Raw genomic sequence first — 27,352 nt, forward strand, 5'->3', positions numbered from 1 at the left:
CTCTTTTAATGTTGTTTTATAGGTTTTCCACCTCTCCATTTAGATTGTAAGTTCCTTGAAGGAAGGATACCTGTACCTCTTTGCACTTCTCTCAATATTTAATCCAGTGCTGGCACCCCACATATGCTCATTAAACATTTTCTGGGGTATTGACTCACATGTCAGAATTTGTGGTGCCCCCAATGGGCATCAGCATATAAACCCAAATCCTTAAAGGAAAATATTTAATGATGTCAAAATGCCAGCACTTCTAGCTATGGGACAATTGCTTTCAACACAACTTCTTTAAAATATGGTCTATAAGGTTCTAGAATAGTAATGATTGCTCCATAGTGACAATCTTCCCTAGGGATGCAACATGCTACTTTCTCTTCTCCTTTAATACAACTGAATATAACAAAACTCTGATAACACAAAATGCCTTATTTTATCTTTGTCTTTTTTCTAGTACTTAGAACAGTGTTTTATATATATTTAGCACTTATACAGGTATTTACTAAGTTGATTCAAGAAGCATTTATTAAACACGGATTGTGGGTCAAGCATCTAGACGACAAAGTACAAGCTCTTTAAAAATTGTCGTACATGGTTTACTCTTGGCCATAGATTTGACCTGATAAGTCTTCTAGTCCATTTCCCTCATTTTATATAGGAGGAAATGAAGCTCAGGGGAGGTCATAACTTGCCCAAGATCATACAACTAGTATGTATTACGGTTCATTATGCTTCTAAAATATTTTCCCGTCATCTTTTAACACTTATTAAAGATAGCTGGAAAGGGCTTCCGAAATTATTTTGGCACATTTCTTTAATGTAACAACTTAAGAAACTAAGGCCTAGAGAGGTCAAATGATTTGACTATTCTTACTGAACTAGCAAATTGAAGAATCAAGATTTAAACCTAACTTCATCAATATTTTTTTTCCATTAGACCAGGTTACTACTTCTAATAATCTAACTACTGAATTTAGACTTATGTAGGCTGTTTCTCCCTTCAAACTATGATGCTCTTCACTTGGTACTTATAAACCTGATTGTCACTAATCATTTCCCAAATTCTACCCTCCACCCACACCCTTAATTAGTATGCCATCTCTGTTTCATCTCCTAAATCAAGGCGAACATTAAATTCAAATTATCTTGGTTATAGGGAAGATGAAGAATCTGAGAGAAGGCAGTTAATAATGAAGGGCCCAAGGCTATAGAAGGTTCTATAAACAGAGCCAAGCTATGTATTATGGCTATATAGTATTTCTACTAATTAAAACAAATCTCAAATCTAAAAGAAGTCATATATGCAAAGTTTCCAAATATATATAACAGGAAATATATATAAATATAAAAGTATATATGTGTAGCTATATTTTATACATGTCAAAAGTATACATATGAACATAAAACAGTGTCTCGAGTAGTCTAAATCCTTTAAAAAATATGAAACAACTTCCAGTGAACACACATTTAAAAAAAAAAAAAAGAAGGAAAAAAAAAGATGGTACCATCTATATTAAACTGAACTGCTAAAGAATGCTTACCATAAAAATGTCAGGGTGGCCCTTTAATTAGATAACTCTCCTGCTAGTGATCATACATCAGATCAGGACACCGTTGACATATGCTCTCGAGGATAAATTGCATCAATCTATCACTTCTAAATGCAAAAAGGAAAGGTAAGTGTCTTCCTTTGAGGCTAGGCTACATTAGGCCAGTGAATCAGGAACCTTGATGGAAGAGGAGCAGCAGGAGACTGCTAGAATCTATATCAAAAGCAATGGCTGTCTTGCAATTTCTCATTTAAATCCTCTCAGGGAAGGATGACTTAAACAAATTTAAAGTTACCCTAGTGTAACAGAGAGTAACCTGTTCTGGGAAAGCAGCCAAGGAAGAGAAATAGAATGTATTTTAAATCAAAACAAAAGGTTCTTAGATTTAACTTAACTTTTCTGTTAGTCTCAACTTGAATGGATTTTTATGGTTTAAAAGAAAAAAGAACTACTAAGTTTCTTTATATGAAAGAGCACATGATATATTTGTTGTTAAAAGGAAGAGGATCAGCATACAAATGAGCAACTGTTAAGACAGAGAGATATCAATTTCCAAGACATTTATAAACAACACAGGAATTTAAAATAAATATCATTGTTTCTGGACATGTGGCACAGTAAATACTGGGTAAACCATAATGGACTAGTTTGGGCTTTCAATTACTAGAAGTTCTAATTCTTCCATATCTATCTCTCAAGAAATTTTTAATTCATTCTCTTTTTTTATTTTAAAATTTTTATTGCTATTAATAAATTATTTTTCAAAAGTGAATAAAAAGACCTAGCAAAGTTCTGAAACCATAAAATGTTTTCATTACAAATTAATTTAAACTTACGGAGTCTGTATTTGTTCTGACAACAATCTGTGATTTCCTTTTTCTCAATTTGTTCAAATCATAAATGAAAAAATAATCACAATATGGCAAAATATGTGAGTCAAAAAGGACCTTAGCAGTCATTTAGTCTAATTTTATGTACAAAAAGGAATCTGTACTGTAATGTACTCAAGTGGTCATTTAGTTTTTGCTTGAAGTCCTTAATGGAAAGCGAACCCATCACCTCTGCAGGCAGCCCTTTCTACTTCAGAATAGTTCTAATTGTTAGGAAGATTCTCTTGAATTAAAGCCTAAATTGGTCTCTTTAAAACGTTTATCCTTTGGGACCAAAAGAAACAAATCTCATCCCTCCTCCACATGGAGAAAGTTATCATGGCTTTACTGAGTCTTCTCAAGACTACTAAGAAGCTAACTTCTTTAGCTAATCCTATTGTGTCTTACACTCAAAGTTATTCACTCCTGGTTGTCCATTTTCTAATTTTTTCTAAACATGGTATGTACATTTTCGTCACAGCAATATTTTTCCTCCAGAAGCTTTGTTAAGAAACATTTAGAAATCTAGTTTCTCAAATACACTATTCAAAAATTACAAAAAATCATTCTGTGTAAAGAAACATTTGGGGGGGAGAAGAAATACAATTTAGTGGCTAGAGAGTTGTCCTTGAGAGTTAAAAGACTTCAATTCAAGTATTATCTCTAACACATTCTGACTATATGACAATGGTCAATTTGTGCAACCTCTCCCTGTCATGAGGAACTCTTTAAGACAATAAGTTACAAACAAATTGCTGATCTGCATGGATGAAGGGAGTTTCAACACTTGGAAATCCCATAAAGGGTAGCTAAGTGGCGCAGTGGATAGAGCATCAGTCCTGAATTCAGGAGGACCTGAGTTCAAATCTATTCTCAGACACTTAACATTTCCTAGCTGTGTGACCCTGACCAAATCACTTAATCCTAATTACTGGGAGGGTGGGGGGAACTCCCAACAGTAAGGAAATCATAAATCCATCCCACTCAAAAAAAAAATGGATAAAATTAAGATGAATAAAATCTAATAATATCTCAGATCCTTCAGGTGTGTGACCTGGAAAAATTCTCTAAGACCCTAAATTGCACAGAAGATGCTGACCTGATAAGAAAGGAGTTTCCTATGCCAATGAAAACACAGATCCAGTTCCAATCCTGTCCCTTATTTTTACCTTTCTCAAATAAAAATCATCCCCAAATGGTCCAACATTTCTTAAATCCAAAAATTCTAAAAACAACATAAATTCACAAGCCTTCTTGCCTAAGGCAACTGGTTTCACACAACTTCCATTACTTTGCCAAAATATTTTTTTTTTTGCTAGAATTCTGATATCATCCAATTATCCTACTTATAATTAGAAGAGATGTTAAGAATTATCTATTTCAAGCTCTGAGACCATGCAGAACTATGTGGGTAGATGGTCAATTAATCGAAGCTCAAACCCTTTCAGAAATTCTCATCAGAAAATCACTGAATTAGAGTCTCGGATTTGAAAGGGACCTCTTGAGATCATCTAGCCCAACCTATAGTTGAATGAGAATTCCCTTTAAGACATGAACAAATCAACCCATGAACTGCTTCAATAATAGAGAAAGTGACTTCTTCTTGATACAGTCTATTCAATTTTTTAATAGCTGTTAGAAAGTATATCCTAACATTATTTATTACTTGGTAACATCTATCCAGCGCTTCTGGGTAGCCCTTCAAATACTTGCACACAGTTATCCCGTCCTTCCTCCAATCCTAGTCTTCTCTTCTCCATGCTAACTATTCCCAGTTACTTCAACTAAGACTTTTTTGAATCAATCTCAAATTCTGAAACCACCTCAAGTTCCTTCATCCTTCTGCTTGTCTTCTGAATGCTCTCGAGCTTATCAATGACCTTTTAAACATGTGGCGCCTAGAACTGACCAAATATTCTAGTTGTAGAATGACTAGGGCAAGTATACAATGGAATTTGTCCTGTCCCTAATCCTAGACACTATACCTCCTAGTCTAAGCAGACAAACTTTTCTACGTGCTATATCATGCTGCTGACTCATACAGAGCTTGTAAATCATAAAAATGTCTGTATTTTATTTGGATAAAATGTTGCTAACCAAGCCTTTCCCTATTTTATATTTGTGAAGTTGAGTAACTCACAAGGCAGCTTGTTTCATTGTTGGACGACTCGAATGTTTGTCCTTAGAGTTTATTTTTGATGGATCTATAAATTCATTGGTAGGGACACTCCTCCCACAGTTTTCTATCCTGTGTGACTGTTGCCCATGTTGCACATAAATCCTCCAAGGAGGTCCTTGACTGTGAGCTAGTGGGGCAGGAATTTATTTCCTTTCATTTCTTTCTTTTTCTTTGCAATATTTTATTGATATCTTTTCTCTTTACAGAAACTATTTTCATTGGCATAGCACCTTGCTTGTAATGGTATCTTGTGGTATGAATGAATCCCCCTAGGATAGTAGAGACTTTCTATTGAATGTCTTGTGGTACCAAATGCAGCATTTGGGCTTGCCATCTATTGCTTTTCATCTTTTTTATATGAGGAATCTACTTCCGTGTGTGTGTGTGTGTGTGTGTGTGTGTAAGAGAGACAGAGAAACAGAGGAAGACAGAGAGACTGAGAGAGATAAAAAGAGAGAAACAGAGAGACAAGAGACTGAGAAATACACAAAGAGAAAGAGAAATAGAGAGAAACACACAGAAGGGGGGGAAGGAAGGGGAAAAGGAAGTAAGGAGAGAGAGAAGGAGGAAGGGAGGGATGGAGAGAGAACCAAAGACAGAGAGAGAAATGAAATTGAACACAGAAATGAAATATGACACAATCAGTAGAGACTACCATGAAACCATCACCTTTCTTGACTAGGATACTATACCCTTATTAATGTAGCCTACAATCATGGGGAGAGGGGAGAAAAGAAGAAAGGCATAATTCCTTTTTTTTCAACTCTGTAGCGGCGATTTACAACAAGCCTCTATTTTGCCATCATGCAGGTCATGTGATCACAGTTGTGCTTTGGGTTAATGTTGAGTTAAAAGTCAACTAAAGCCAAGGGGTCCTTTTCACTTTAGTTTTCTCCCCATAGGAGAACAATAATACTAAACTGCCTAGCAATGTTGTGAGCAATGCTTTAACAATAAACCTATGGTATTGGATGGTATTTAAGCTTACGAAACTAAGTCATTCTCAGAATAATGTTTTGTTGCCTATGTTCAGAATTGAAAGAAATGCTAAATTTCAGTTAGAAGTTAATGAAAATAAAGACGTAATTCTTTTTCCCCCAGCTAAGCTCACAAAACCCTTGAAATCTTTCATGGGCTCCAGGTTAGGAACTCCTACCCTACGGGCTACATTAATTTGCTTTAACTCAGTACTGCCAGTTCCACTAACATCGGACTTATACTAAATTCACTAAGATGCCATCTGAGGGCAGTTAAAAAAGGGTTTCAGAGAGTATATGAGGTCTATCAAAACTTGGCAGGGAATAGCTGGTTGATACTTTATGCTATGTGGAGTTCTATCTACCACCCAGTTCTGAAGTCTGAAGTGGTCTGAAGATATTCTGTCACCCTCAAAGGCTATAGAAATCAAGGGTGATAATGATAAATCATTATCATTATCATCGTTATCAAATGTCAAAAGGTCACAGTGGCAAAATACTCTGTCTCCTCTAGTCCCTTATTATCTCTTTAGATACAAAATATCTTGTTAGGTGTATTGTTATTATTAATTATTATTATAAAACACTTTACAAGTTGTTTTATTCTTTTTGTTATTATTATCATTATTATCCCCAGATACACTTTATTAGGCTTCCCAAATTGCTTTAGTTTCAAAGTCAAGGAACATGAATGCTGCTCCCTTCACTGTAAGAAAGTAATTTGAGAAGTCTCTGCAGAGATTTAAAGGTACTCCATCCTCTCCTGTTTCTATAATCAGCCTTTTAAAACTCACAATGCCAAACCCAACTTAATCTTTTCATAGAAGAAAGTTCAAGGAAAAATTTCTCCCAGTTTATGCAGCAATGCTAGATAAATACACAAGTACCTTGCCTTTTGTTTTACTAGGGGGAAGAGAGAGAGAAAAAAAAGTTTAACAAAACAAATAAACAAATCCAACTTCAACTTCAGTTATAAAAAATGATAATTCACGCTTTGGATTCACATCCCATTAAATAGTTCCCCTTTCTTTTTTCAAATTGCTTTGGAAGAGGCCAAGACAAATGTTTTTTGAAAGATGACTTGCTTAAATAAGGTAGAACCTATGCGTTAAGTTGAAAGGACATTTTCTTAAAGGAGAGGGATAATTAATCAATAATCCAAAACTTTTTACTCAGGTGGGTTTTAATAACTTATTTCCCATTCTACAACCCCCTACACACACCATGTATTCTACCATCTCTTTCCATTAGGCAAGAGTATTTACTGATACTGACAACAAAAAGTTAAGAAAATAATTCTTTGGGATTAAGGAAAACACATGGAAATAAATGACATTATGGTTACCTTTTGTATAAATAGTTAATAGTAACAAAGATTTCATAAAGACAAAACCAAAAATATCTAAATAGAGGAAATGACTTACCAATCAAGAACAACCATCCAATAAATACTGCTATTACAAAAAATAAGTTGTAAATGCTGTCAAGGAGATATTATTAACCTTTTAAAATCTTTCTCCTACCTTTGCTTTTCTATCAAATTTATTTGGGTCACATTCCTTCCTGCTGTATTAATTTCATTGATCAGGTGCAGGGAGGAAGAAAGAGCTACTAGAAGAAATATAATTATCTTTTTCATTAGAAAAGTCATGGTTTTATTTTCTGACAGTGATCTGGGGAGATAAGAAAAAGGTGAAGAGACTGAACCAAACAAAGAGGGATTTTTTTTTTTAATGAAAAGTTATTTAATAAACACTCTGAAGAAAATATGTCTGCAAGACAGTAAGAAACCAAATATGCAGTTAAGATTTCCAGATTAGAAGAAACAAAAGTTATTGGAAATAAGGTTAGATGCAAATAAATAAACACTAGAAATGATGATAAATGACACTGAGGAATCTCAGGGGTTATAAGAGATATCAGAAGTCAAACCGAACATGAACTACAATCTCAACTGCAATATTCCCAACAAGTTATATTCCAACTTCTAATTGAAAAAGAAGAATGGGGATTTTAGATGGGCTCTGACTGTTGAAAAGTTTTTTCTTACATTCAACCTAAATAATCCTACCTAATTATTCCTTGTTCCATCCTTTGAGTACAAGCAACCAACCAATCAATCAACAAGCATTTATTAAGCACCTACTATGTACAAAGGATTATACTAATACCTGGGGATATAAAGAAAAAAAAAAAAGTTCAAAGAGCTTACTGATAGTTTCACAACAAAAGTTAAGAGGATAAATCTTTGGGAATAAGGAACACATATTTAAGTAAATAAGATTATAGTTGTCTTTCACATAAATAGATAATAATGTTAATAGTTTATGAAAACATAAAGATAACAATGAAAATATCTAAACTGAGGAAATGTAAGAGCCCAAGACTAATGCTATTTTGAGAGATGAATTGCTTAAGTAGAACTGTGAGAAAGTTGAAAGAACATTTTTTTTTAAAGGAGAGGGATGATTCATTAATAATCTTTTTACTTAAGTATATTTTAATAACTTATTTCCCATCTGTACCCACCCATCATGTATTCTACCATCTCTTTCCACTTGGAAAGATTATTTACTGACAATGACAACAAAAAGTTGTATTTCTGCTTCTACAGAAATGCTGTCAAAGAGATATTACTGATTTTTTAAATCTTCCTCCTGTCTTTGTTTTTCTATCAAATTTTTGATAGGAAGCAAATTCTGTTCAATAGAAGGAGACAACATATTTTTAAATACAAGTATACAAGCTAATTGAGTATAGATTGAGAGAACAAACCTCTCAGGAAGGATTGGCTTTGCCAGGCCATTTCATGCATTGAAAGGGAAAATATGAGTGATCTGATTTTCTGATTTTGCTTTCTACTGAGTAAATGTTATGATTACTGACAGTGACACAAACACAAGTTGTATTTCTGCTTCTAGAGAGATGTTGTTGAAAAGATATTACTGATTTTTTTTTTATTTAATAGCTTTTTATTTACAGGTTATATGTATGGGTAACTTTACAGCATTAACAATTGCCAAACCTCTTGTTCCAATTTTTCACCTCTTACCCCCCCCCCCACCTCCTCCCCCAGATGGCAGGATGACCAGTAGATGTTAAATATATTAATATATAAATTAGATACACAATAAGTATACATGACCAAACTGTTATTTTGCTGCACAAAAAGAATCAGACTCTGAAATATTGTACAATTAGCTTGTGAAGGAAATCAAAAATGCAGGTGGGCATGAATATAGGGATTGGAAATTCAGTGTAATGGTTTTTAGTCATCTCCCAGAGTTCTTTCTCTGGGCGTAGCTGGTTCAGTTCATTACTGCTCCATTGAAAATGATTTGGTTGATCTCCTTGCTGAGGCTGGGCAGGTCCATCAGAACTGGTCATCATATAGTATTGTTGTTGAAGTATATAATGATCTCCTGGTCCTGCTCATTTTACTCAGCATCAATTCGTGTAAAAGGCTCTCCAGGCCTTTCTGAAATCATCCTGTTGGTCATTTCTTACAGAGCAATAATATTCCATAATATTCATATACCACAATTTATTCAGCATTCTCCAACTGATGGGCATGTACTCAGTTTCCAGTTTCTAGCCACTACAAAAAGGGCTGCCACAAACATTCGTGCACATACAGGCCCCTTTCCCTTCTTTATGATCTCTTTGGGATATAAGCCCAGTAGTAACACTGCTGGATCAAAGGGTATGCACAGTTTGATAACTTTTTGAGCATTGTTCTAAACTACTCTCCAGAATGGTTGGATTCGTTCACAACTCCACCAACAATGCATCAATGTCCTAGTTTTCCCGCATCCCCTCCAACAATCATCATTATTTTTTCCTATCATCTTAGCCAATCTGACAGGTGTGTAGTGGTATCTTAGAGTTGTCTTAATTTGCATTTCTCTGATTAATAATGACTTGGAGCATCTTTTCATATGACTAGAAATAGTTTCAATTTCTTCATCTGAGAATTGTCTGTTCATATCCTTTGACCATTTTTCAATTGGAGAATGGCTTGATTTTTTATAAATTAGAGTTAATTCTCTATATATTTTGGAAATGAGGCCTTTATCAGAACCTTTGACTGTAAAAATATTTTCCCAGTTTATTGCTTCCCTTCTAATCTTGTCTGCATTAGTTTTGTTTGTACAAAAACTTTTCAGTTTGGTATAGTATAAATTTTCTATTTTGTGATGAGTAATGATCTCTAGTTCTTCTTTGGTCATAAAATCCTTCCCCTTCCACAGGTCTGAGAGGTAAACTATCCTGTGTTCCTCTAATTTATTAATAATTTCATTCTTTATGCCTAGGTCATGAACCCATTTTGACCTTATCTTGGTGTACGGTGTTAAGTGTGGATCAATGCCTAGTTTCTGCCATATTAGTTTCCAATTTTCCCAGCAATTTTTATCAAACAGTAAGTTATTATCCCAAAAGCTGAGGTCTTTGGGTTTGTCAAAGACTAGGTTGCTATAGTTGTTGACTGTTTTGTCCCTTGAACCTAACCTATTCCACTGATCAACTAATCTATTCCTTAGCCAATACCAAATGGTTTTGGCAACTGCTGCTCTATAATATAATTTTAGAGATATTACTGATTTTTTAAACCTTCTTCCCACCTTTGCTTATGCCTTGTAATTTAGTAAATATTTTTTATGTTTAAGAGTCATTAATCAGGGACATCTAGTTGGCACAGTAGATAGAGCATTAGTTCTGAAGTTAGAAGGACCCAAGTTCAAATCTGATCTCAGACACTTAACACTTCCTGGCTATGTGATCCTAGGCAAGTCATTTAACCCCAATTGCCTCAGGAGGGAAAAAATCATTCATTGATTTTGTATAAATGTGAAACACACTTAGTAGGGGTTCAGGAGATAAAGTGGTAAGTAGATAAATTGTATCCTTGTTCCATACACACACTAGGGTTACTCCTAGAATTCTGTCAGAAAAAGGTGAACCTTCTTTTAGGAACCTAGACCTGACAGTATGAGTAAAGGCTGGGACAGTGAGCCAAACAAAAAGTGCCATACTTCTTAGGCTCCATATACATGCTCACCTACTTTGTGAAGTCCTTGAAAGCAAATCAGGTTTCACTTTTGCCTTTGTAGCTCTAAGGTCTAGCACAGTGTGGGCCATATGGTAGGCGGTTAATACATGCTTATTACTGATTAACTCATTTTCTTCTAAGACCAATGATGTAGATGTTAAAGCATGAGCCTTAGTGTTAATGAAAGTTCTCACGTGCCTGGGTATCTGTTGGTAAATGAGGGGCTGCAATGCTGCTCTATGGACACTGGATAGAACAGGTACAGCCTTCAAGGAGGGCAAGCAGGCCAGCCCAGGAAACTCGATACACTCTGTGAGCCCAGGAGGCCCACCCTCCTGGGTACAGTAATGGAAAGTTCAGTGAGAAGGCACTGCATCTGACATGGTGCTTTGTGGAAAGAGAAAAATATATCCATAGCCTTGCTTCAATGATTCAGCAGAGAAAGTGTAGTCCCCAAGACATAGAGCCTATTTCCAGGAAAGGCACCAAAATCAGTTCCTTAACAGAACTAGGGAACTCGCTCTTCACCACTCAAACCTCCTTGAATTCAGATGAGGAGCAAAGTCTCTGGTCATCAGACACTGCACCCCTGACCTCCAGGGAGCCATCCCCAGTTGAAAAGAAGCCCCTGCAAATTCCACCCCCAGCTATTTATCAAAGGACACCAGATTACAATTACACTGATAAGCTTTGTTACAGAAACATGTGACTGACATTGTGAACAGAGGCCATTTCACAGTGAAGCAATTTCATAATAGTCAACAAAGGGAGCACAGCTGTTTCCTGGTCTCTACTGACACGGGTTGGATCTGAATGGGGAATTCAGATATGAAGAACTTTCAGGAGCCTGCACCTACTCTTTGGTCTGGAGATCCCATTACTAGTCTTAGAGCCCCAAGGAAGTCCCTGAAAAGAAGAAAGTCCCCAGCTATACCAAAATATTTTTAATAGCACTTCTTGTGCTATTTCTATTGAAGATGCCTTTCTATTGAAGAATGGCTAAATATATTGCAGTATATGAATGTTATGGAATAATTATTGTCCTGTAAGAAATTATGAATATGACAACTATAGAGAAGCATGCAAAGATATATTTGAACTGATGCAGAATACATTAGCCAAGGAAAGAACATACATAAACATACATAATATAATGATGTCAATGGAAATTAACAAAAATCAAAAGTCAATGTAGCAAAATTATAAAGATCAAGCAAACACTTCCTGGAAGTGAGAGGTTCAGAGGTGTTGTACATTATATGTTTTCTGACTTATTTCAATGAAATTTTTCAATGAAAAATTATCCATGACTTTTTTTTTTTTTTTTGTATTTATAAAATATTATTTGTTATGTAGGATGGCCTTCTGGAGAGAGGAAGAATACTGGGGGAAATTATGATGGTGTTAAAAAAAAATAAAATAAAGACACCAATAAAAACATTAGAAAAGAAAAAAGATGGCCAAGAATCTTATTCTCTACAGGTTAGTGCAAAAGTGCTGTAAATGAGAATCCTGAGCCATCACTGTTTAATTGCAGCTAGGTTGGAAGCAAATTGTGAAAGGTCTTTAATGTGATGATATTTTGAATTCTTAAACAGTTCATTCATTAGGATGAGGTCTGAACAGAACATAAAATCAAGAGTGTGATGAGACCTCAGCAATCATCTAGGTCCCACTAGAACATCATCAACAAGTAGTCCGTCAACCTCCAATAAAAGCTAATGCATTCCCTCTTCAGGAATTCCATTCTACTTTAGACAACTCAGTGGCAGCTAGGGGCTACAGTGAACTGAGCATGGACCCTGGAACCAGGAATTCCTGAGTTTAAATTTAGTCCTATGTAACATTGGACAAGTCACTGAAACTTGGTCTGCCTCATTTTCCTCATGGGATTAATATTAGCACCTACCTCCCAGGACTGTTGTAAAGATCAAATGAGGTAATAATTGAGAAAGACTAGTGCTTGGCACATAGTAAATGCTTAAAAGTTAATTCCTTCCTTCCTTCCTTCCCTCCCTCCTTCATTTTTAAGTTTTTCTTATCATAGAACCACTTTAACATATTGCCTATAGTATGTCTAATCCTTCCTTCGTTGTGACAATTCTTCAAATATTTGAATATTTCTCTCTCCCCTTCCCCCAGTCTTCTCTTCTCTAGACTGAACAATCCAGGTTTCTTCAGTCAGATCACATGAGAGCAGGATTCAAGACTCTTCAACACTCTCTTGTTACCTATGGACACAACAGTCACTTCACCATGAGCTACTTGAAAGTAGCGACTATTGTATTATTTTTTTTATTTTTTTTTTTTTTGGTATCTCTAGCACTTAGTACAATGCCCGATATACACTAGATAACTACAAACTGATTGATCAATGACTTTTCTAAACAGTAGTATCTAAAACTGAACAGAATAGGTCAGATGTGTTCTTAAGGGGAAGAGTAAAAGGATTATCACCTCCTTTTTTAGTCCAGATCTGTAATTTCATTGGTGTAAGAAATTATTAAGGAGAAAATTCTCTCTACCAATGCATATCAGCAACTCTTCCACAACTTATAGTCTTAAAGTAGCCTGGGTTACTGAGAGGTTAAATGTCTTGTCTAAGGTCACATAGCCAGTCAGTCTCTAACAGAACAGGAGATTATCTCAGTTCTTTAAAACCCTAAGTCTGACACTTTATTCACTCAGAGTATCATATAGCTCTTTCACCAACTCCTTATCCTAAGAATTATTCTTCTCTTGATGCAGTCCAAGACTTCATTATCTTTGGGGACTATTGACTTTTATCAAGTCAGTATCACACTACTGACTTATCAAGCTTGCTTTTCATTATGACCCTAAGGTCTTCTTCTAAGAAATTATTGTCTAACCATGCTTCCTCTACCTTGTACTTGTGAAGCTATTTTTTTTTTTTAAAGAATCAAATTCAAGACTACATTTATCTCTACTGAATTCCATCTTATTAGCTTCAAACTCAATGCTCTAGCTGTCAAAAAGTTTTTCTTTTCTCTTTTTTTTTTTTTCCTGAGGCAATTGGGGTTAAGTGACTGCCCAGGGTCACACAGCTAGGAAGTGGTAAGTGTCTGAGACCAGACAGGGCTGGTGCTCTATCCACTGAGCATCTAGCTGCCCTTAGTTTGTTTGTTTGTTTGTTTTCTTTTCTGCCAGTAGAATATAAGTACCTTAGAGGCAAGGACTATTGTTTCTGCTTTTGCATCTTCAGTCTAGAACCAGCACATTGAATATGGGAGGTACTTAATTAGTAAGTGCTTGTTGAATGAATGTCTTTTGAGATCTTTCTGGATCTAGTCTCTCAGATTCATGACTTCAGCCTCATCATAGACTCTTTGTTCTTCATCCTACATGTTCAACTAGATGCCATATTTTGCTGTTTCTTCCTCCAAAACATCTTTCACAACTGACTCATTCTTTCTAGTCACACAACAATTATATTTAATATTTAGGTTTCCATCATTTCTTAACTAGCTATTGATTTCCCTGCTTCAAGTCTCCCCCATTCCAATCTTTTCTCTACACAAAGTGATTTTCCTTAAGTGCAGATCTGATTATACCTTTCCCTTACTCAATAAATTCCAGTGGCTCCCTACTGCCCTTGGATAAGATAACAATTTGGCCTTTAAACTCCTGCACATCCTGGTCTCAATCTATATTTCTAAGGTCATTACACATGATTCCCCTTTGCTCACTCTATGGTCTAGCCAAACTCTCCTTTTTGTTCTTCAAAAATAACACTTGGATTCCTATCTTTGTGCTTTCATGTTAGGTGCTCTGCTGTCTTTAATCCAAAATTGTTTCTGCTTCATAGAATATCTCTTTCTTTAAGATACAATTCAAGCACCATCTTCTACATAAAGCCTTTTCTGATCTTTCCCAAATGCAAGTGCTCTCCCTAAATACTTTTTTAAAAATTTATTCTGGATATATTTATTCTGTATACACTTATACATGCACACATTGTTTCCATAGAAACAACATAAACTCCTAGAGAACAGAGACTATTTCATTTTAAAATCTGGTTTCTAATTTATCTATTTCTTCCCCAAGTTTTAATATCAGCTTGTTGGGATTATTATGGATTTGTTGGCTTTCTTAGTTATTAAATTTATATTCAGTTCATTAATTCCTCTTTTTTTTTAACTACTTTGTTAATGTATTTTTTAAGAATATAAATTTCCCCCTGAGGAATGTTTTAGTTAGATTCTAGAAATTCTGGTATACTGTTTTTTTCATTATTATTTTCTTCTACATAATTATTATTTCTATGATTTATTCTTTGACCTATTCATTATTTAGAATTTCTTCATCAGTCTCTATTTAGGATTGTTTCTTTAGTTTTTGCTCACTGAAATGATTTTATTGAAATATGGATTACAAAGAATATATTCGCTATTTCTGCTTTTTCACATTTATTTGCCATATTTCTATGTCAAAGCAGATAGCCAATTTGGGTCAATATATAGTCAAAGTTCCACGTGGTATTAAGAAATATGTATATTTCTTTAGCAGTCCCATTTAAGATTACTATAAATCTTTTAGCCCTAGTTTCTCCATCAAGTTGCTCAATTTTATATTTCCCCTTTTATTTTTCTTTTCAATTTGTCCAAAACTGAGACAGCGACATTAAAATCCCCTGATATTATATAACTGTCTATATCTTCTTGCAATTCAATTAATTTTCCCTTATGAATTTAGATGCTAAGGTTTTTAGAATATATAAGTTAATATTAATATTGATCCACTGTCTATAGTTTCTTTTGGTGTAGTGTAGTTTCCTTGTTAATCTCTTTTTAAGCTGTGAGTTTGTTTTGTCTGATAACATTATTGCAACTGCAGCTTTTTTCCTTTTTGCCTGACTCATAGTAAATTTTGTTCCTTCTCCTCATTTTTATTCTATGTAAGTGTTTCTTTTGAAGTATGTTTCTTATAAGAAGTTGATTGTGGCATTTTGTTTTCTTATCCAATCTATCACTCTTTTTTCATTTTTCTGTATTATTTAATATATTTCCATTTAAAGTTATACAAGTTAAGTTTCTATTTGCCTCCTTTTGTCTCTAATATTGTTTATTTTTCTGATTTGGAGGGTGGAGTAGGTTCCTTTTTTTTCCTTTGTAAAGATAGTGCTGTGTCTCGTTTTGACCATGGTAAGTGCTTAAAAATGCTCATTTATTAATTGAATCTCTCTCTACTCTCATCCATCCTCCATACAGCTACCAAACTGATATCCTTTAGAGCCAATCTGTTATTCCTTTATTCAATCAACTCTAATTACCTCACTGTTTTCTTTAGGATTAAATATAAACTCTATTTGGCTTTTTAAGTGCTTCACAACTTATCTTTAGAGTCTTATTATTCACTATTCTCTTTCCCAAATCTGTAAGAAGGTCAGCCAAACTGGCCTTCACTTAGTTTCCCAGATATGACATTCCAGTCCCATCTGTATCTTTCCACTGGCTGTCCTCCATGCCTGAAAGCAATATCTCCTCATTTCTGCCGGAAAAGAAACCCTTTCCTTCCTTTAAGACTCAACTTAAACATTTAAGTCATTCGTTCCTCATGCCATCCCTTGTTAGTACCCTCACTCCCTAATTAGGCTGCATGTGACAGTCTTCTGTTTATTTGTGTGTGTGTGTGTGTGTGTATGTATTTTCTCCCATATCTGAAATGCATTCCCACCTCATCTCTGTCTTTTGTGTTTGGACAAATCATTTAACTTCTCTGGATATTAGTTACCTCATCTATGAAATGAAGGGAATGGCCTTTAAGGTCCCTTCTAGTTCTAAGTCTATGATCCAATAGTGCTAATGATGATTGTGTCATCCAAGATAATAAATTATCCCTCCCAGTTTTATATCATCTACAAATTTGACAATAATGCTATCCCAGTAATTAATAAAAAATGTTAAAACTAAAGAGCCAAGGACATATTCTTGGGTGTTCTACTAGAAACCTCCAACCAAGCTGAAACTGAACCACTAACAACTATGCTAAGTCTGCTTTGGATGAGCTAGAGAACACAAATCTCTCACCATTGCCCAATATCAACTGGGAGGATGACTTAAAAGAGAGATACATGCAAAGAGAGAGGGGGAGAGAGAGAGAGACAAAGTCAGAGACAGAGACAGGCAGAGAGAAGTGAAGAGAATTTATTATAGATAGTACAGTATCTGTACTATCTATAAAGGAAGAAGGTTCTTGGCAACCTAAAAGTACCTAGAGAAAAAATAGTAGTCAAAAGCTATTAGCAATATTTCAAAGAGAGAGGGAGAAATTATTGCAATCCTGTCTCTTTAAGACAACTACAATAGATAAGAAAGGATTATAGTTACCAATCAGAAGATATTCCACATAACTGACCAAATTAACTAATGGAGAAAAGGTTCATTTTATTTTACAATCCAATATAAAAAGAACTAGAATTTAATGGTTGGGGATAGCATATGCTCTCAATATTGTTCTTATTAGGAAGGGAAAAATTTTCAAGCTGTAAAATAACACCATTTAGGTACAGCAGATAACTCTGAGGACACTTAAAAAAAAAAAGAAAAAGAAAAAAACATTCTAGGGCAAGTTAATTGATCCACAAAATAAAAAATGGATCCCAAGTCTATATTATTGTTCTTTTAAAGAAATATCAGTTACTGTGAAGGTAATCCCTGTTTTCTAATTGAAATTTATTTTTTATTACTTGAATCATTATATGGATAACCTAAGAGCCTAGTACCTAAATGTCACATAAACACATATGGATCCCCAAAAATATACTTATTGAAACAGTACCATATCTCTCAAATGGACAGAACAATGAAGAGGGGAAGGAAGGATGAAAAGACATATTTAATCCTCAATCACTTTAGGACTCTGAAGACTAACAATTCTTCTAGGACTCTCATCTGTGACCCATCTCATATGTGAAGTCCTCACCTACACCACAAGGGCTACTTCATAGTCTGCTGCCAAAGTACTACAAATTAGAACCTTGCAGGCAAAACAACAAGACTTTGCTATATCTATTTTGGAATTACCATCATCAGCTCCAAAAGCTGGAACTTGCTGAGTAAGAATAATAATGTAATACCTGGAGGGAGAGTCTCCACATTTTGTGCTCTGTCGTCCCCATTGTTACTATGAAGGTCTTTCTTTTTAATTGGATCAATTTCATTCCAGTCCTCCTGGAGGAAAAGAAAAAAGATACCAAATGGTTTGTTTTAGTCTTTAAACATATACTTCACATACTGTCAACCCCACCAGGCCTTATCAAAGTATAAGATTGCAAAGGAAGAAAGGAGTGGGAATTATTTTCTTTCTAGAGGAGGCAGACAGTGATTTTTCATTTTATTGGTTCATATTATCCTTTAACATCAGGCTATGAGTAGAAATAACTTCAGGAATTCAAAGCTAACAATATTTGGGCAGGATGGTTGTGGGTGTGAGGAAAGCCAAGGAAAAGAAATCATTAAATTCACAATGTAGTATAATTTTTTTTTTCAATTACACTTGTCAAAATCTTATTCATCAAATTCTTACTCTGATGTCTCATCACAAGATGGAGCCCTTGGTTCCCAGAGGCTGTCACTGAAATGCCCTACCCAATAGGATAGACTTCCAAATTGGAACTAATGACAGGCTGTTGCTATTTCCAAGGATTAGCAGGCCTAAATTCTGAGATTCACATTATCATAAGTCAAGGGAATAGAGAACATTTTTTTTTCTTATTGTATTTTATAGTAAGACAGCCTAAGGAATTTGTTTATCCTTATCTACACTCATAATATCATGGTTACTAAAGTTGACACAAGGAATAAACATTTATTAAGTTAATAGATGCTAAATACTGTTTCTGTTGTTTAGTCATTTCAGTTCCACCCAAATCTTCATGACTCCATTTGGGGTTTCCTTGGCAAAGATACTGAAGTAGTTTGCCATTTCCTTCTCTAACTCATTTTACAGATCAGGAGATTGGGGCAAACAGGGTTAAATGAGTTGCCCAGGGTAACAAAGTGTTTCAGTGCTAGATACTAAGCAGACTTAGAAGTGACCTTGAGGAGAGACATTATGCTATACTGGTTCTCCCCTAGATGTGAAGTCAGGAAGACTGGGGTATGAATTCCTCCACAGACATTTACTAGTTCCACATGTTTAGCAAGTCACTTAAATCTCTTTGAACATCAATTTTCTCATTATTATCTGAGGAGAGTAAGATTTTTCTCATAGAATGAGATATGAGATAATAGAATGTTAGGCTTTGCAACCTTGAAACACTCTATAAACTAGAACTATTATTATGATCTAAGCCCCCAATCCTTTGCTGGCTTGCTTTTATGAAACCTTTTCTTTCTTTTGAGTTTGGCTGAACATTATATATGTTCTTTAAGGTTCATCTAATGTCAGCCTTCTACAAATAACAAAAGGAGAAAAATTATTTTTTTTCATGAAACTCGCTCACCAAAATTCCTCTAAAAACCAGTTCTCAATCAATGGAATGAAGGTATGAATGGGGGCTCAAACATAAGTTTAGGATGCCTTGGAACTTTTTCTTTTCAGTGAATTTATTTCTACAAAAGTTTATCAATTCAAAATCAGACTACTTATTAACATAACTATTCCAGAGCTGAATGCATTTTTATATACCTTCAACTAATTCCTGAAACCAAAATATAATGGAGCTTATTCACATTTTCTTCTTATACAGTCCAAATGAGAAGTATCTCATGAGTAACAATTTTCTAAGTCTACAGTACATTAAGCATTATCTTCTAGCCATCAAAAATTAAAAAGAAAAGAAAATCAATAGTTCCTATATATCTGATCAGTGCTCAAAAACTAATCATCAGAGAAATGGAGAGAAGCAACCAATGAACAGCATGAATTCATTCAGCCAAATCTGAATATTTAAAAGATTACAAGCTATGAGGTTTGGAAAACTTTCTTACTGGAAACATTTTGGCTCTTTAAATTACAATGTACACAGTAGCCTTTTCAACTAGTGAAATAATGACAATCAAGCCAAAAGCCTCTTTAAAAAAAAATTACTGAAAATTTTTTGCAGAGCCAGAGCCACATTTCCACTCAAAAGTTATAGGGTATTTACTAAGAGAGCAGTACCTAAACCTCTTGCCTCTGAGCTCAGTTTTCCTTTAGTTTTTAATCCTGCAATGAAGCTATTGAGCTGAAGTTACCAAATCAGTGTTGTCATGGAAATAACAGGCTATTGTGTCACTTGCCAAATCATGAATTGACTGAAAAATTGAACAGGAAAAAACCTCAGGTTCAGAAGGAAAGCAACCTTTATAAATATTAACTAGTTACCTGGATCTTTCTGTTTTAAAGTCAATCCTGTGCCAGTAACCTTTTGAACATGAAGTGGCAAGTGGCTGTTCTTTTGTGAATCCTATGATTATGGAAATACAATTTTAACCATGTCAATCCCTTCCTCAAAAAGCTTCAATGACTCTCTCTTGCTTCTAAAATAAAATACAAACTCTTCTCTGTAAAATGATAGGATTCCACCTAGCTTCATCACCTACTTTCCATTCCAGAATTGCAATTTCCTGTATATTCTATCTCCTATCCCAGGATCATTGCACAAGATCTGTGCAGTTTCATGGGAAAGTATTCTCACTACTTAACACAGTACCTGGTTTATAACAGGACTTCCATAATCCTGAGATGAGTAGAGCTGAATGATTTAAAGAATTTCCACAAAGTGGAGTCAGTCATGTCCCACCAGATCTGCCTAGTTGCAGAAAAACAGCCTAAAGCCCGTCTTGCCACAGGAATATCACAAGTTACTGGCCACATTTTTCAGATTTAAGAATGACATTAGCATTTCAATCAGGTTTCACCAGATTCATTTTCAAATCATCTACTACTTGACTCAGGAGAAAGAACTTCCCATTTCCTCAGAAACAGTCCAAAGTTAAACATGATCTATCCACCCATATCCCCCACAAAGCAAAGCTTGACAACAGGAGGCAAGAGGAAATTACAACAGCCCTAACCAAAACAGAGAAATATGTTTTTAGCACCGTAATCCTTTATGTGTCTTTTATTTAGGTTCTTTGGCAATTTCCTCCAAATTTACACGATCCAGAGCTTGTAATCCCAAACTATCAAAAATAACCTCTAGTTGCATAAATTAAGCAAGTTGATGTTTGCTCAGTCAATCTCATAGGGCTTTTCTGGGGTACCTTGAAATGACACCATTTGAGGACAGCCTTCTCCATCTGTGTAAGGAAATCCTTCTGTGTATAAAATAGCCCATTAAATGACTTCAATGATCTTCAGAACCCAAACTTTAAGTAGAAGCTGCAGACCAAAGCTAGTAGTTTAGACCTGATCAGAAAAATCTGAGTTCAAATCTAACCATAGATACTTAATAGCTGTGTGACCTGGGGCAACTTTTAATTTAATTTAAGTCTGCTTTAGTGTTCTCACTTGTAAAACAGGGATAATGATAGCACTTTCCTTGTTGGATGGTTGGGAAGATAAAATGAGATACTTGCAAAGTGCTTTGCAAACCATAAAGCATTCTATAAATGCTACTAACAGCAATAATATTAAATGGTATTATTTATTTCACAAATGATAATGATTAGGGTAATATACTACATTGTTATTATTAAAACAAAGAATTCATCTAAGGAAAGTTGTGGGAATCATACATGCAAGACAAAAAAAATCCCATACTAAGAAAAGAAAATAGAGTTCTGAGAAATCATGGTCAGAGTTATAGTATCTCAAGTAAAACTTGAGATGTTTCACAAATGGCTGAACTGATTATTTGGGACTGGAGTTTAGAAATGAATATGAAATATGAATATGAATGTCACTTGAACAACCAAAATAGCAATGAACCAACAAATTTCAGATCTGTCACAAAAAAGTAAATGGTCACATTTAAGTACATTGAAGTGACTGATAAAGTAATGCAGATGATATATCAACCAATACATACAGTTCAACCTAGTTTCCTGCCTGTCCAATTGCTAATGTTCACAAGGCCTATCTTAGCCCCATTCATTTCCATGAATTTTCCCCAAAGAGCACTGAAGGTGTCAATCAGTGACTCTAGGAACTACTGCTGGCAATATTATCGACAAGTATAGAGAAGCACTTAAATTCTCTAGGTCTCAGTTTCCTTGATTGTTTAAAAAAAAAAAAAAAAAAAAAAGGATTCCTCAAGTCCCTACCAATTTTGACAATTCTTCTCTGTCACTCATCTTTATTCAAGGCAACATTATGAACACAGTTATACTACCTGTAATAACTGCCCACACCATTACTGTTTTGACTCTTGATTTGAGACAGACAGAACTTCAAAAATCAATAATTTACAGTATTTTATTGTACTTTACATTGTAACATACATTACATACAGTAATTTACAGATGAAGAAACTGAGTCTCCTTAGCAGTTAAAATGCCTTGCCCAAGGTATTCCGCATCAGAGCTAGGATTTATGCACAGATGTTCTGCCACTAGCATTTTGTTATATTATCCTCCCATATTGCCTATTCTTCTATGTAAGTCTTGTTTCCCACAAAAGAAATTTTTAAAATTTGGGTAGAGGCCTGAATCTCTGAAAACCTCCAAAAGAGAAGGGACAGCTGTTTCCTCCAAGGTCTTCTGGGGAGCAAAAGGGGTGGAGTCTGGCTCACCCCAAAAGGTGAAACACCCCATTGTAGTGGTTTTATTTGTAGAAGATTTCTGTTATTGAAAAAAGTTGTTAACCGTATTATTCTATGACTCTTTCTTTTCTTTGTTTCTAAATATCCACTAAAAAAAAAAATTGCTGATTAGGGGGAAAAAGTTAGGGATGAAGTCATATATTTTTCTTGTACTCTCCCACAGGACAAAGAAAGTATCAGGAAGGCACAGTCTAGAGTGCTCCATAAATACTTGTTAGAAAGAAATAAATGTGTATTAGACTTCTCTAGATGTAGAGTTGTCGGCATTGCTTTCCAGTCTCAGGTTGACAAAACCTCTTCATCCACTTTCTCATAAATTTACATATGTTGACAAGGAAATGGGTGGTTAAAGGAAGATACCAATGCACAGGAAATGGATGATGTCAGTTCATAAATGGATATGTCAATACACCGAAAAAAAAAAAGCTCTCCCTATTATCCAGATGCAGGTATTTTCAGGTCACAGTCCCTCCCAATAGATACGATTATTCGCCTTGTTAGAAGAAAATGGACAGTGACGGCCTGGTCTTCCTTCCTTTTTTAGTTACAAGTATATACCACTCAGTTTAAAGAGTAACGATTCAGTACATCGCTGGGTAAAAATGAGGGAGAATTTTTTAAACCAGTGAGGATGTTTTGGCTCTCTGTGACACAGATCAATGTCAGATTTCAGGTTAGAGAGGTGCTGATACTGAATACATAATGACAACAATACAAGCGGATGATGCTTTATTAAAAAAAACATGGTTGACCATGTCAAGAAACCTTCCTGGCAAGGAAAGATGATTCTATACAACTTTGCTAAAAGAAACACTTTGGCCCTTTAAATGTGACACTTTCCCTGATTTTCTCTCCTATCAGTTAAAAATGACCTCTCTCTTCATGAATTTTTCAGGTTATTATTTCCTATGTACTTATTCATTTTCTTAAACATTGATTTAAATACATGCTTTGAGAGTAGGAGCTGTTTTCCCCTCTCTTTCATCTATGCATGTCCAGTAGCTAATACAATGTCATGGCTTGCTAGATTGAATTTGGATTCTGGATAAGTGATCTAACCTCTCCAGAGCTATCTTTTCCTGTGTAAAGAGAGTTTGGATCAGTGGTACAGTATATAAGAGGCTGGCCTGGAGCTGGAAGGACTTAAGTTCAAACCTGCCCTCTTTGGGAGCGACATGATTCTGGGCAAGTCATTTAACTTCTGTGGGCTGCAATTTCCTCAAATGCAAAGTGAGGATGCTAATAGCTCTTCCCCCACAGGGTTGTAGTGAGAAACAAAAGAAAGATTTGTTGCTGGGCCCCCTCCCCAGCCCTAACCTTTTCAATGAAACTAGCATGAGGTAACTACTGTAGTGAATACAAACAGTGCTTTAAGCCTCCAACAGGGTACAGGATGAATAAATTTAAAAAAAAAATTTTTTTTAAATCAATACAAAATTAAGACTAAGAACCTGGATTCTAATCCTAGCCCTGTCAATGACAAAGTATGATTATGGGCCTCAGTTTCCTCATCTGTAAAATAAGAGGAGTTGGAATACATGATCTCTAAACCTTAGAATAGGATGTTTTAAACACTAGGATAGTATGGATGTGCTCAGCTGGAAGTGAATGAGTTGTGGATGAGAGAAGGTTCCCTCAGGGAAGTGTCAATCAAAAAATGTAACTAATACATAACTCAACTGTTAGACTGCATTGTAACACATTGACAGTAATACTGGTATAACAGAAATGCAGAAGCCTTTATGGAATCTGAAAAAAGAATGAGCCCAACAACAATAGTTATTCATCATTGTTGTTTTTTATTCATTTCAGCCATGACCCATTTGGGGTTTTCTTGGCAAAGATATTAAAGAGATTTGCCATTTACTTCAACAGCTCATTTCAGAGATGAGGAAAATAAGGCAATGGGGCAAAGAGACTTGCCTAGGGTCACACAGCTAGTAAGTGTCTAAGGCTGCATTGAAACTCAGATCTTCCTGACTCCAGATCAAGCATTTTATCCACTACCTAGTTGCACACATTTACCATTGCCTCTCCAATATCTTATTAAATAGAAGAAAGTGTATCAGAACCAGATAACACAAACAGGTATATTCCTATAAGCACAAATGTGCCTATACAGAGTACACATTTAGTATAATATTCCTACAAGACTGAACCTCTTTTATTCTGACTCTTCACAAAACATTCTTCTACTACTAATTTGGTTTTATAAGTAGCTTTTCCTACTGGGAAGAAAATGTATAGCCTGCCTGAGAAGCATTCCAGTTACATTTCTTATTGAAAATTAAGAAATTGATGTTCTAGGTTATTAATCAATCATGTCAGCTAGGTTCAAATGAATCAGTTTCTACATCTGGGTGGCTAATAAAATGGAATTCCTGAGATTTCAAATGTGAGGGCCAGATCATATCCATGGGGTATAACAAAAGTCTTATGTTAATTTTATTTCTATCTAAAATGCCACTGGCATTCCAGCAAATTGGCATGTTTTCAGAATAGGCAATTCCAACAGATTTGCTTTATAGGCTACTTATGAAAAATAATGTCATGTAAATGTCCACCAGCTGCAATATAAAGCTCAGCTCTAAAAAGAATAGGGAACAGGATTGAGAGTTTGAATGCATCTTTAGAAATCTAGTTTAAATCACTTATTCCATAGATAAGGGGAACTGAGGAACAATATGGTAAATATTTTGCCTTAGTACCAAGGAGAAGAAAAATTCTTCTACTTTCCACAAAGCTTCTTAGTTGATGCCCCACTTAAAAAAAAAAAAAAGTTTTGGAGCATATAAAGTTTGTATTTATCTATCATTCTGTAAAGTTAACAACTGCATGTCTCTGGTGTATGGATCTTTCTCCCCAGGGGCATACTTCTCAAGAATGGAGACCCAAAGAAGATCAGTTGACATAATTCTGACTAGCTCTAACTGCACAACTATCACTGTCCCTTGTCCAAAACTTAGATATGCCGTATAAGGGTGTGATAGCAATTGAGCCATGAACTCCAACAGAAAGGGACAGTTCCCCATCTCCGACACCAAAATGACAATGCTGGGAAAAGATGCAAAACAGAATCCTGCAACAAACCCACCCGGCACTCTAAATCTTCTCAAACCCAGGAAAAAAGACAACTCATTGAGATAGGGGCAAGAGAACAATTATTCACTTCTAGGGGTAGGAAAAGAAGGAACTGAGTATAATTACAGATACATGTACAGGATTGTACATGTTGAACCTATGTCAGATTCTGGGCTGTCTTTGGGGAGGGGAGAACTTGAAACAAAAGTCTTACAAAAATGAATGTTGAAAATTATCTTGTACATTATTTGAAAAAAAAATACTATTGAAAATAAAACATTTTATACACTATTCACTAGACTGTAAGGTCTGTTAGAAATATGGCACCTAGCACAGGACCTAGCACAATGTTCTCATACAGTAAGTAGGTGTTTAATAAATAGGAGTGCTGGATTTTGTTGTCCTAGTAACAATGGTAAGAAGTGGAGAAGGAAAGCAAGACTGCTGTTTGGAAGCAGTCTCAAACACTGTGGCATCAGGTCCTGGAAAGGGACCTTAAAGCTCATAAAATCAAGGTGTGAGAAATTGAAAGGCATTTATTTGGTTTCTACAGTTATGAAAATTAAATTGGAGAAATGAAACTTAAATTAGAAAACTGAAACCCACAAGGAAGTCAAAGACTAATCAAAGATTAATCAAGTAATCATCTTTCCCCAAAAGAATGTAAGCTCCTTAGAGGCAGGAACTAGGTTTTTTTAATCAGGGATGGTGGCCAAAGATTTGAAAAGAATCTTTAGTTCTCTGTCCCAAGTCTTCCACCGTTATCTTCCCTGTTCTACAAAGTAAGCTCCTTGAAAGCAGGTACTATGTAAAGGGTCTGAGAGGGGAGTGTAGGGAGCAGGGAGATTCAGGTTGTATAACTTCTGTAACATCCAATTAACGAGGAATCAGGGGAGGGACTTGTCGTTCAGGATAGGAAATAAAACCGGGCCTTTGGAGTTTCTATTGACTTAGACACCCATTCTTGCAAAAATAAAAAATAAATCTTTTCTGCATTCATCAGTGAGTCAGTGGAGTTCTTGGTAAGATATTTTGTTTCTTACAAAGGAGTCCCCAGCCTTTTCTGGATGAGTAGCTATTCATCTTTTGCTATTTTCAAAGCTTTAGGATAAACTCAAAAGATAATAAGTAAGGGAGAGGTGCAGGGAGGAGGAGACAGAGCCCAAAAAATAACTTAAGGCTTTTTAGCTCTACCAGTAGTATAAAATGAAGCTTCTGGAGATTTCAGATTTAGTCATATGCCTTGATTTTATAGAAGAATCTGACAGCAAGAAGATAGTGCCAAACAAACAGTTGGCACTTAATAAATTACTTTTTCCATCCCTTACCCACTCCCATTTGCTGTTTACCATTCATTTTGCATTTCAAGGCAGCTAGGTAGATTGAGAGTTTGACCTAGAATCAGGAAGACCTGAATTAAAATGTGGCCTCAGACCCTTACAAGCTGTATATCTCTATTTCCCTCAATTTCCTCAACTGTAAAATGGGGACAGTCAAATTATAATAGGTTTATAAAATCCCACCTACCAGGGTTTTTCTGAAGATCAAATGAAATAATATTTATGAAGTCCTTAGGCACAGTGCCTGAAACATAGCAAGTAATATATAAATGTTTATTCTTTCCTTTCCCTTTTACCAACAGAAGCATTAGCTTTATATAAAGCAACTAGAGACAAGATGGTTCTTTAAACAAACTAAAAACAACAATCCTCTTGGTTGACTAGGAATCTAAAAGTCTTGCAAACAATGTCAGGCTCTGTCCAGCTTACAGCCAATAAGTGTGGCTATCATTATTATTGTCTGAATTATAGCATACATACTTATGAATGTAGCTGTTTATTAGTTTCTAAGATTTTGCCTTTTACCTACATCTATCATCAGTATCATTGTCTATAGAATTACAGTCATTAATATTCCATAATGATGCCAAAATATTGCTGGCAGA

General features: G+C 35.2%; 1 protein-coding gene across 2 annotated transcripts in view; it reads right to left on the reverse strand.

The window, feature by feature from the left end:
• Positions 1-27,352, reverse strand: part of GALNT2 (polypeptide N-acetylgalactosaminyltransferase 2) — a 246,703-nt gene that overhangs the window by 92,029 nt on the left and 127,322 nt on the right. For both annotated transcript variants that reach the window (XM_031966892.1, XM_031966891.1), the window contains exon 2: positions 17,716-17,809. In XM_031966892.1, coding sequence (XP_031822752.1) covers positions 17,716-17,809 — 94 coding nt within the window. The remainder of the gene's footprint in view (positions 1-17,715; positions 17,810-27,352) is intronic.

Source organism: Sarcophilus harrisii, chromosome 4, assembly GCF_902635505.1.
Source record: "Sarcophilus harrisii chromosome 4, mSarHar1.11, whole genome shotgun sequence".
Taxonomy (NCBI): Eukaryota; Metazoa; Chordata; class Mammalia; order Dasyuromorphia; family Dasyuridae; genus Sarcophilus; species Sarcophilus harrisii.